The sequence below is a fragment of the Hypanus sabinus genome, chromosome 6 (assembly GCF_030144855.1).
Source record: "Hypanus sabinus isolate sHypSab1 chromosome 6, sHypSab1.hap1, whole genome shotgun sequence".
Taxonomy (NCBI): Eukaryota; Metazoa; Chordata; class Chondrichthyes; order Myliobatiformes; family Dasyatidae; genus Hypanus; species Hypanus sabinus.
In genome coordinates this window covers 170,605,284-170,618,108 of record NC_082711.1, presented here as the reverse complement: position 1 = coordinate 170,618,108, position 12,825 = coordinate 170,605,284, and the positions used below count along the sequence as shown (strand labels likewise).

The 12,825-nt window shown below is 39.3% G+C and overlaps 1 protein-coding gene across 1 annotated transcript in view; it reads right to left on the bottom strand.

Moving 5' to 3' along the window:
- The window catches only part of akap1b (A kinase (PRKA) anchor protein 1b), a 64,071-nt gene that overhangs the window by 13,699 nt on the left and 37,547 nt on the right, over positions 1–12,825 (bottom strand). Inside the window, exons 4-10 of the mRNA XM_059973516.1 lie at positions 11,260–11,386; positions 9,092–9,216; positions 7,467–7,642; positions 5,323–5,475; positions 4,675–4,742; positions 3,224–3,297; positions 1,780–1,842 (exon numbers count right to left, since the gene is read on the bottom strand). Coding sequence (XP_059829499.1) covers positions 1,780–1,842; positions 3,224–3,297; positions 4,675–4,742; positions 5,323–5,475; positions 7,467–7,642; positions 9,092–9,216; positions 11,260–11,386 — 786 coding nt within the window. The remainder of the gene's footprint in view (positions 1–1,779; positions 1,843–3,223; positions 3,298–4,674; positions 4,743–5,322; positions 5,476–7,466; positions 7,643–9,091; positions 9,217–11,259; positions 11,387–12,825) is intronic.

Here is a 12,825-nt window from a genome sequence, read left to right as displayed (position 1 = left end):
ACAAGACCACAAGATATAGGAGCAGAATTAGGCCATTTGGTCCATTGAGTCTGCTCTGCAATTCAATTATGGCTGATCTTTTATCCCCTTTAGCCCCTTCTTCCTGTAACCTTCAATGCCGTGTCCAATCAAGAATCTATCAAACTCTGCCTTAAATACACCCAATGACCTGGCCTCCATAACTGCTAGTGCAATAAATTCCACAAATTCATCACCGTCTGGCTGAAGAAATTTCTCTGCATCTGTTTTAAATGGACGCCCTCTGTACTGAGACTGTGCCCTCTTGTCCAAGATTCGCCCTGGCCCCAAGCACACATATAGGTTCCAGGTGAGCTTGGACTTGCACCTTGACGGGCTAACTCCAAAGAGACCAGTACTGGAATGGATTGCAAATAGAATGACTAGTTGTTGTTTACAATAAAAGTACCTCCGACACAACAGAAATGCAGATTATTTCAACAGCATCATGGGGTTCCAGCTCTCACCTAACACATGCACTAAAAACCCAAACCTCACCTTTATAATTCTGATTTTTAGCCGTTAAGTGATGGTTTTGAAGCCATGAATTCAGAGAATACATTTTTTTTTTAAAAGGTCAAGACATAGCTGAAGATTGTTCAAGGAAAATTAAAATACTTATACTTTCTACAACACATGATGCTGCTACGATTAAGCTCATTTGATCAATGCTGGCTCCCAGCAGCTAAATGTCAAGTTTCATTTTCCCCCACCCGAGCTTCTCACTTTCAACAACTTTCTTTTGACATGTATTTACATTGGGATAACTTACAGTAGCCGCAGTTACTGGTTCAGGAACAGTTATTACTCATCAACCATTAGGCTCTTGAAGCAAAGAGGGTAACTTCACTCACCGCAACACTGAACTGTTCCCACAACCTTAAATGAATCTTACACTTAAGGACCCTTCATCTCATGTTCAATTATTTATTGCTTATTTATTATTATTTTTAGAATTGCGGTTTGTCTTTTGCACATGGGTTGTTTGTCCATTTTTGTTGTGCGTAATTTTTCCACTGATTCAATGTTTCTTTGTATCTACTGTGAATGCCCACAAGAAAATGAACCTCAGGGTTGTGTATGAAGATATATGCATCTTAATAAAATTACTTTGAACCTTCCAACTTACCTTTGGGACAGGAAACCAGATGACCCAGCAGAAATTCAGCCAGAGAACATGCAAACTTCAGTGCCTGAAGTCACGACTGATCCCAGCTACCTAGAGCTATGAAGCAACATTAAGGTGCCACCATGTTGCCTAGTACTATATGAATTTTGTGCAATTAACAACTTAAGGTGTTAAAAAGACCCCATATATAATATCTGACAATTAGGAATAAACTTCTCAAATCCTTAAGATCACAATACAGCCAAGAGAATGCAAAGGAATGAGGAGTGGCTATTTTAACACCAACGATTCAGGTTCAGTTCTGACCTTCGGTATGAATATTTGGGTTTCCCTGGCCACACCAGTCTTCTCCCATATCTCAATGACATGCTGACTCAGTGTAGGAGAATTGGGGTGGAATTGATGAACATACATGAGGAAATAGTTACTGGGAAATAAGTGAGGAAAAGAGATTACTCTGAGCTGGCTAAATAACCTAAACCTTGAGGATAAAATACCAATCCCTCATTCAAAAGGAAGCATTAACACCTCCAAACTGCACCATTTTAGTAATTACATTAGTTAATTATTATTTTCCTAACACTATTTCCTTCCTATATACAGCTTAACACTTCAAATGAGACTCAACTCACCTTATCACCAGCTATACTCCACAAGTGTATGAGAGGTGTGCCACTGTTGTCATAACCAGTCACCTGAAAATAAACAGCAATTTAATCTCAAGACCAAAAGCGTTAAAGAGTTCCTGAAAGTATTTTACAGCACTCAGCCCTTCCAATCAGCAGCACACCTACTTAACCCTAGCCTAATCAAAGGACAAATATACAATTACCAATTACTAACTGGAACACGCAAGGAAGTGAAGCACCTCGAGGAAGCCCCCGTGGACAAAGATGAATGATATAGGAAAGTTACATTAGTAAATTAGTTTGTGATTTTGTAACTGATTTACTGACCTTTGTCTCATGCATAAATGAAGACCAGCTTTTATATTATATTGACTATACCAGAATGAACGTTGCTCTGATACATAGCAAGCACTCCTTGAAATCTAAAATATTGATCAACCCCCACCTGCCGCCGAGAAAATCCAGTAGATTCAGAGATAAACTGGTTTCTAGAAAAATGCAAATTGAAGCCACTTTTTATTAACTGAAACCAGTCACACATTTGACTGAAATTAAATGGGACCCCTGCCAATCTGTGAAACACAACCAAGTTTACCAGAGCAGGATGTAGAAACAAAAAGTGGAAATAATTTTCTGGGCAAACCATTACAAAATTGCTGAATTCCAAAGTTATGAAACCCCATGTCCAAAGTTCTCCTTTATTCATTCTGTAAACAAGGTGACATTATCAAACAGTAGAAAATCTCATTCAAGATTTCTGAGCTCCACTTTCCTCAACATCACTCAGACCCAATTAACAGTAAAACTAATTACAGCGAAAGGACTATCAAATGAAATGGAAACAAGACTGCAAGTGGATGTTAAATCTGCTTCCTAGAATCCATTACATAAACAGGGAGAAGTCTATTAATAGTTAACATTTACTTAATTGTCAAGTAGTCTCAAATCAGAACATGGTCAATGGGTCTATATTCCATAAAAGGATGAGGTGATCGATCCCATTAAAATTTATTTGCAGGAATGAGCTCTTCTCTGATTGTGGAATCAGAGCTCAGAAATGTGCCAGTAACGAAACTGCTTCACACAGACATTTATGAATCTTTGGAATTCTCTACAGAACCATGGAAATAGACTTACCAAGCATTGTCTATCCAAGACAATATCTAAAAACTTACAGTTCTTTAAGAGAATACTAGCAAATAGTGCAGAGGTACAAGAATCAACATGACCTTGCTGATTGGTAGAGCTGCCACAAGCAGATAAATGGCCATTTTCTACTGATGTTTTTGTATTCTGATAGTCAGTGGAATTGGAACAAGGCATATTGCTGTGCACATACTTAGCAATGCTGTTTGAATTTGCCTGAGAAATGGCATTCCTTAAAAATATCCATAATACCAGATTCCAAGTTCAAAAAGCCAGTAACTACCTTCCGAGCAATTCTCACCTGGGCAAGTAAAGCTGCGCCACGTGTCATTTCATCCATCGCAGCATTTGCTTCATCTGAGAAGTGGTCCTCACCTGTAAAATAAGTAACAAGGTCACAGATCTTTACTTGAGGGGGTGTCAGGTTATGTATCGACCTATTATAGTGATAAAATGCATTACTCCACTATGTGGGACATGCTATTTTCTCGCTGCTGCTAACAAGATGGTAGTACAGGAGCCTCAGGAACAGTTACTACCCCTAAACCATCAAGCTCTTGAACCAGTGGGACAACTTCACTTCTCCCATCACTAAACTGTTTCCACAACCTATATCAGTGATGTAAACCTGGGGCAATCGAGTGTTTCGTGCCTTTCACACACTCATCTGCAAGTTCACACAGCAGCCTTTGTGATGGTCCTGATGGCTCTTTTCTTTGTAGCCCCTGTAATGCCGAGAGAGTAGGTTCTACATGAGAACTGACAGGAAAACCTCCACAGCACACCTGTACAGGCATGCATTGTGCCCTCCATCCCTGTGACACTGGTTTACCAGCTCCTATTCACTTGCAAGGACTTCATTTTATGTTCTCAATATTTATTGCTTACTTTTTCATACTAGCAGTTTGTCTGCACTGTCAGGTGTGATCTTTCATTGATTCTATTATGATTATTGGATTTACTAAGTATGCCCATAAGAAAACAAATCCCAGGGCTGCATATGGTGACATTTGTATTTGATAAATTTACTTTTAACACTTGTGAAATTCTAAAATGTCCATGGGACATTGCTAGCTACTCCAACATCAACTGCCCATCATTAGGTATGCTTGAGATCATGTTGAATTGTGTAGGGAAGGAGTTCCAGGATGCAAATCTGGAAACAAGAGGAACAGCAAAATACTGCCATTGGATGAATGAATTAGCAAACAGAAACACAACTTGTATTTGCAGCATTTGAACAGCTGCAGATCCTAAACCACGATGGCAAACCTTCTAGAGTATGCCAAATTCACAATCTAAAAATTTCTTTCACACCTGATTATAAACTTCAGCAGAGATTATCATTGATTAATGAATTAGTTCACTCAAAAACACATAGCAGTAAGAGTATGTATCTTTTTATTATGGGTGGGATTTAAGAATTGAGGAGCAACACTGCACGCCAATAAAATTTCGCATATACCATCTTGAGCATGCCTGCCATAGGTTCAGCACCCCTGCCCAGACTGATGTTTAGATCTTTCCCCTTCCAAACAGTGAAGAGGTGCCATATTGCTGAGTGAATTCTTGGGAATTTGTTAAGTTTTGGTGCTCAGCACACCAGCACAGTTATTATGTAGACAGTAGTGCAAAAATTAAACATTAACTTGCAACTGAGGCAGAGGCACTTGAGCAGCATATGACTTGAACCTAAAGACAAGTACAATTTTCCACCACAGGCTTTGAAAAGGCTTGGCACAGACTTCTTACCTGGGAGGGGCATTATATTATCCAGCAGGACTTCAGTCCCTTGGAAAGGGAGTGACACAAAGTCAGACCTATGCAAAGAAAAAGTGTGAAAAAGCAAATACATATGTTTGCCTTAAACATCAATCTAACTTAAGTCTCAATTGGGGCTCAAATTGACAACCATCTGATTTAGTGTGTACTCACTGAGCTAGGTGAGTACACAGAACCTAACAGCCAAGTTCTTCAATTTAAAATCACCAGACCATATTACTGTAACAGACTTTTAGGTGAGGATTCTTAATTTTCCAGATATATAAAGAGGCCCACAATTTCAGCTAATGAGGACCCACTTGGAAGATATTTCCCCCACTGATGCATCTGCATAGGTAACAATGACAAATATGTAAAATATATATTTTAAGAATGAAGCATAGAAATTAACAATGAGGTGCGTGAGCAGAGGATGAGTTGGCAACCTCAAATTAACATTTATCATCCATGACTAGAAATGGGTACAATAATCAATTTTGATTTAGCTGTATTTTGAGAATGAAAGCTGAGGTACTGTCTTGACTTCAAGTACCTGGCTATAACACCTAAAAACAGATTTGGACTCCTACTGGTTTACCTTTGGTTGAATTATAAACTTAAGCACAATAGGAACATCACCTGATTTGTCGTAATGCTTCAATTTTAACTCGTTCATAGCCACCATAGTCAACATAGCGAATTTCGACTTCATTTGTTTCTTCGAAAAAAGCAACGACTTGGGCCCTCCACCAAGCCCCATCTACTGCTGGAGCTGCACAAATTATACCAACTGTAGGAGTAAAGAGAAGCATTCCAAGTTGTTTTTGCATCCGTGTAAAGGCAGTGAGAGCAAACAGTTACGCAAGACATGGTGCTTTAGTAGGTTATGACAGTAGGTGATGAGAGCAGACCTGCAAATTAGTTCGGACTATGGGACTGAGTAGCACCACCATAATTATGAAAACCATATGTTGTACTGCAGCACCAAACCTGCCCATATCATGGCTTGTATTATTATCCTTGTGATAACAGCTATTTTGACTCCTTTGACAGCACAGCCATTTCATTACATATCTTTCTCCTGCATTCTCAGTTCCTTCCAGACTACAACTCCTTCAAACTGAGGGCAATTTACAATGGCCAATTAACTGATCAATCCACATGCCACAGCAATACAGTACAGGAGGAAATCAGAGTATCCGGAATAAAATTATGTGGCCACGGAGAGGATGTGCAGATTCCATACAAAGGTCATTAAGGAGATTTGGTATGTCAAAGACTCCAGCAAATTTCTACAGATGTACCATAAGAGCTGACTGGCTGCATCGCCCCTTGTATGGAGACTCCAATGCACAGGATTGGGAAAGAGCTGTAGAAAGATGTAGACTACCAGCTCCATTATAGACACTAACCTCCCCACCATCAAGGACATCCTCAAGAAGGCAGTGCCTTAAGGTGGCATCCATCAGTAAGGATTCTTACCCGCCAAAGTGTGCCTTCTTCTCATTACTACCATCAGGCAGGTGGTACAGGAGCCTGAGGGTGCACGAGCAATGTTTTATGAACAGCTTCTTCCCTTCAGCCACCATATTTCTAAATGGTCCATTAACACTTTGCCCTTTTTGCACTTCATTAAATAAATTTCTTTTTGTAACAGTATTTTTTGTATTGCACTATACCGCTGCAAAATGGTACATTTCACAACATGTCAGTGAAAAACCTGATTCTGAAATCAAGACTGATGCTGGTGATACTGGAGCTGAGAGCTGTAGTCTAACTACAGTGCTACCCATTGTTACACTGCGATCATGCCCAATTCGATAGCTCTGTCATTTTCACACCCAAGTTGCTAACTCTCAAGATAATGAAATCATGCCAGTGGTAAACCATGCAAAAGTTAGACAAGTGCAACATGCATCCACAGAAGCCAAGTTTCTACAGTATCACCTGACTCCTGGAAAATGACTGCACTTAATGGTACAGGATAATTTACTGGCATATCATGCTTTGAGACTGGCCATCAAAATACACTCAGCACCAAGGCTGACAATGAAATAAAGCACCAGCTGCAAAGAGACAAGTGCTAGAAATAAAAGCACCACTGAAAGTTAACCCTGGAGAAACCTGGAGCAAGGAGGTAGTGGGATACCAATATGATAAAGCAGATTTAAAAAAAAAATCAAACTGCAATCCTTCCTGATGCATTTTGAAAAGAGCAAGGGAATTAGGCTCCCTGAATCTAAGTCAGCAAAGCAGCAGCTCCACTAGTGAGGGAGGAAGGTCCATAGGGCTTCATAAGATACCATGGGATGTTACCTCAGTGACACCAAACCACACGATTCCAAGATACAACAACTGGTTAGAAACATGCGGGATGCAACTGGGCACAATATACAGCACAAAGTTGAATGATATATTTAATGCTGCCAAGATACAATACCTATTCCTTCCATACGCAAAGAATGGCAAGCACCGTGGCAATTTATCATTGATCTTAAAACTAAAGCAATTCTCCCAAGCTCAGTGGTCAAGTAAACAGTTTTTAAACTTTTTGCTTCATTACTTCTTAAAGACTTCTAGATAAATAATTTGAAGTAGCAACTTGAGAAAAGTATGCAAGTAGTGCAAATTTTGGCCAATACCATTTTTTGACTCATGTACATGTCATGAAAGACCATTGAACAAGATGAGTCCCATGGACTGGTCAGTATGTTTTACATTACACAGCTTCTACCTTAAATTCAGATTATGCCTACGTTAGCAAAGAAAAAAAATACTTAACTTCTAATGGAGGTGTCAGTGTTGGGATTCCTGGCTGAGAGTAAACAATAAACATTTGTTGATCCATGTTACGTAGTACGTGGCACGTCGGATGAGTGTGCTGCTGCAGGAACATGTGCCCTGCGTTGACAATATTCACCACCAGCACTTCAACAGATACTGCATCTGGAAGCATGAGCTGTGCAAAACAGTTAAAACTTAAGCCACTAAAACCAGAATTTGCCAGGTCAATCAATGTACATTTAGACATTTAATTTCAAGCTTTCAGGCTTGGCATGAAGGCTCCCTATAATTTTAACCTACAATTTAAATGTGCAATAATTCACTTGACAACCGACCTTCAGAAAACTCACAGCATGCAATCTTTTCACACTACACATTGAGGCCATCCCCTGCTAAGCAGCTTTTTAAAAAGTGCTTGTTTTTTAAAAAAGCTTACTACTAATGGTGACATTCAGTTGTCTACAAATGCTTTCAATAGTTATCACATTTCAGTTAATTTCTGTAACATTACAGCCAATACAAGTCAAAACAACCATTCTAAACTCAGATGAATTCAACATTTGAAATTAGGTTATTTGCCTCAACACCTCAGTCATACGTTCTTTTATTCCTCAAATTAACTCCTAATTTCTCCGGTTCACTAAACAATTGTATTTTAGCATCTGGATTGGAAAGCCTGAGATCCTAAGAGTTGAAGTTGCATTGACCATTAAAACTTAATCAAACTGTATGGGTGTACTTTAAAAAAAAAATGCCACTTTAAAATCAGCATTCAGGTCCCTCTATCACAGGGGGAAAATAAATTATACCCGCTTGGTCTCTCCCAATTCTTCAGAACCCATAAACAAAACAAATGTATGGCTCATTGACCTGGGCATTCAAGCAAGTTAATTGTGGCAGACCATCCATTCTGCTAAACTATGTACCCAGCAGTAAACTTTTGATTCTATGTTTCAAAGTTATTCTTTGGCACATTGCAAACACTGTTGGCAACCTCAAAATAAGTAACATCTCAGAGATGATCTATCAGGAAGAGGCTGAAAAATATTGCTCCCCCCTCCAAACTTGTTATTAATGCTACATCGATTGTACAACACCAATCATTTTGGAATTAGTCTTGAGCTCAAGATTTAAGATTTAAGTCATACCTACACGGTCCAATTGACAAATACTATGTCTAAAGCATTTAAGTTCAGACGTTTCAACTACTCTCTCACTGCTCCAAAGCTTTCCTGAGAACAAAGAGTAAACTGATTTTGATTGTGAACTTGCTGAAAGTTCAGATATCATTTTTCTTGAGCAGAAATCATACAATTTGGAAAAAAGGTTCAGCTATCTTATCCGACACAATGGACTAGGCAATCACAAATAAGGATTTTTAACTAGAATATTAACTCACGGATCAAAAATCTAAGAACAGATTGAAAATCTACTGCATATTATTAAATAGCCAAGTCAGTGAAAAACTAGTTGCAAGAAAAAGTTTGAACCCTTTGCAATTACCAGGTTGTCTGCAATACTCAAAATGTGGTCTGATCATCAGGTAATTGCAGAAGGTACATAATTTTTTTCTTTTAACCATATATTGTATCCATTGCAACATGTTAACATAGTTAATACTTACCCATGAGGTTATGGGCAGTGCTGGTATTGTCAGAGATGGAGGTGCAGCATACAGGTTTGTAAGATCCAGCTCTTTAAACTTCTTTCCGATCAGGTCAAGTGCTTTGTCTACCTGGTGCTGATTCCCTGTTTAAAATAAAAACTAGGAATTTGACAAAACCGAAGTTAAATAAGTAAATGTGGCAAGTCTTTAAAGTAACCAGATAATTTAGGGCAGAGGATGTTGACTACATTATTGGAAAAGTCTTCTACATGGTTTCATGATGTTTAGTGTTTCCAATTCAGCAAACAAATGCTTACTCAGTTTAGTACCTCATTCAAAAAACAGTACCTCAAGCAATAGTGCTTGCACAACAATAGCTGGCAATTGCAGCTAAATCCTTAACTCCTAAGACTGGGCAGCTGAGTGAAGGCATTTGTAAAACTACTGGCTTAGGTTATTTCATTTAAAAATCACATTACCTCATTTAATATTTTGTCCCTCAAGACAATAGGCAAGGCAAAATCAATGAGATTACTGAATGGATGAGGTTTTTGAGGGTTTTCTTGACAGGGCCTTTTCTGGTTGACTGCCAGTAACTACTGGTGTTACTTTGCAGTTGGGTGTGCTGTTTTTCACATAATATGCTAATGCTCTAGATGACAGAATTGCTGGTTTTCTAGCCAATTTCGTGGATGACAAAGGTAGATGGAGGGGCAGGTAATGTTGAGGAATCTGCAGGACTTGGACAGATAAGGAGAATGGCAGATGGAACAGTGGAAGAAAGTGTATGGCCATGAACTTTAGTGGAAGAAATAAAAGTGTAAACTAATTTCTAGGTGGGAAGCAGTGTCAGAAATCTGGTGCAAAGTGACTTGGGGAGTCCCGGTGCAAGATTCAATGAATGATAACTTGCATGTTGACTTGGTAGTAAGGAAAGCAAATACAATATGTCAGCATTCATTTTGAGGGGACTAGAACACAAAAGCAAGGATGTAATGCTGATGCTTTATAGGCACTGGTCAGATCACATTTGGAGTATGACAGCAGTTTTGGGCCTCATATCCAAGGAAGGGTGCACTGACACTGGAAGGGGTCTACAGGTGGTTTATGAGAATGATCCCAGTAATGTTAAGTTTTAATGTACACCTGGGCCTATACTTGCTGGAGTTTAGAAGACTGGGCAGGGGTGGGGGGGGGGGGAGAGATATCTCATTGAAAATGACTTAATATTGAAAGATGACAGAATGGACACGTAGAGGTTGTTTTGAATAATGGGAGTGTCTAGGACTAGAGGACACAGCATCAAAAAAGAAAGATCCCTTTAGAACAGAGATGAGGAGAAATTTCTTTAGCCAGACAGTGATAAATCTGTGGAATTCATTGCAATAGCTGGCTGTGGAGGCCAAGGCATTGGGTATATTTAAAGCAAAGTCTGCTTTGTAAAGGCAAAGGTTACAGGGAGAAGGCAAGAGAATGGAGTTGAGAGGCCAAATCGCCCATGATGAATTATGGCTGGACTCTAAGCAAATGGCCTAATTCTGATCCTGTGCCCTTTAAGTAGGTGTCTAATATACAGAGAATTACACCAAATTCTGTCAAGCATTAGTTAGACCATAGCTTGTTAATGATCTGAATATAAAACAAGACTCCAACATCAATTCCTATGGCATTAAGCTGTCATGATCTTATTTAAGCATTGTAAACTGCAATGAAGTTTAAACAAGGAATTCTAAACAGATGCTCAAGCACTATTTGGTTACCCTGGTCTCATTAATTACACAACCCATAAAAGTAGACCCAATATACCAATGCCTTTAGAACTGAGAGCACAGATCTAAACATCCGTCAAGTACAAAGCCATTGTCTTTGAGAACTTAACGCCTGAACATTTCAGTAAATGAGTCATAGACATTTTAAGTCCTGAGTGATTCAACTGATTCAAGAGGCTCGATTATCACCATAACTGTTGAGCATTGTGGGCAGGCTATGTTGCTATGGTAATGTGTGGTGACACTTATGAGTTGCCCCAGCACACGAGGGTGTATTGGTTGTTAGCATAAATAATGCATTTCACTTGACTTTTTAATGTACATGCAATAAATAAACTCGAATCTTTATTGGCAGACATCTTGCACTCAGTCAGTCAGTTCTTGCCTGTGCTTAACAGACTCATATTTCTGACCTACCTTCTATATGACAGATCTGGAAATCTTGTGTATAAGGCAATGTGGATATGTAAATCTTGGCACCAGAGGTCTGTTTCAAGAAACTCACGTACCGTCCTTGTTTACCAATTAACCGTCCAACCAGATGCTGTGAACAGAATAGTATATGAATTAGAAAATTACAGGCAGAACATTCTGCCCATAAGCGTTACCACAAAAATGTTACATTCTTCAAATCCATTACTAAGATCTTGTGTCCTTAATTGCAATACAATCACCGCACACATCTTTAATGTCCTCGCACTGGCAGTTTGTTCCACTCACAAACCTCAATGAAGTTTCCCTTCACAATCCTCTTAAAATTTCACCCTTAACCCATGACCTCTAGTTGTAGTGCCACGCAACCTCAGTGGAAAAAGCCTGCTTGCATTTACCCTATTTATACCCAATTTCCTATACCTCTATCAAATCTTAATTTCCTACATTCTAAGGAATAAAGACCCAATTTATTTAATCTTTCTTTATAACTCAGGTCCTCCAGACCTGGCAACATCCTTGCAAATTTTCTGTACTCTTTCAACCTTGTCTTTCCTGTAGGTAGATGACACAGTAGTTGAATACAAGATTAATCCCACAGCTCCTTCAATTTTAGTGCAAAATCTACACGTGAAACTGCCCAAGTCAGTCAATCCACCTTTTTGGAATTTGATCTTTCATACAGCACTAACAGATACCTTGGCCCACCAAATCAATAGCAGGTGTGCAGTTTAGCATAATGGTCAAGTGTGTGCCAAAGGACCTCTTTCTGGGTAGTGCTCCATGCTCATGGCAAGTCTATTCCAAACTATTAAGGACCATTAACAGTAAACCTACACCAAGTTTATTTTATTCACTTCACATTTAAATCAACCTTGGTAAATTGTCACTAAAATAGTGGAAAATCTTTCTTGCATATTGTTCATACAGATCATTTCAGTACAACAGTGCATTGAGTTGAGACATCCAAAGTGAAACAGTGCAGAATAAGATGTTAGAGGGAAAATACAATACAGTCAGTCAGGTGCAAGGTCTTGACAAGGTAGACTGAGGTCATGAACCCATCTTACTATATGAGGGAATCTGTTAATAGTCTAACAGTGGGGCAAAAGCTGTCCTTCATGTGCTTTCAAGTTTTGTATTTTCTGCCTGATGAGAGAATGCCCATGGTGAGCAGGCTCTGATTATGCAGGCTGCTTTGGTCAACCCAACATTAGTGAAATTGGCAACTATCCACATCTTGAAACAATTTTCCTTTGCTTTCCTTTAACAGCAGCACAAATGTAATTCAGCAGGCCAGGCAGCATCTATAGGAAGAAGCACTGTCAACGTTTTGGGCCCAGACCCTTCGTCAGGACTAACTGAAAGAAAAGATAATAAGAGATTTGAAAGTAGGAGGGGGGAGGGGAAATCTGAAATAAGAGAAGACCAGAGGGGGTGGGGTGAAGCTAAGAGCTGGAAAGGCGATTGTCAAAAGGGATACAGAGCTGGAGAAGGGAACGGATCATGGGACAGGAGGTCTAGGGAGAAAGGGGGAGGGGAGCACCAGAG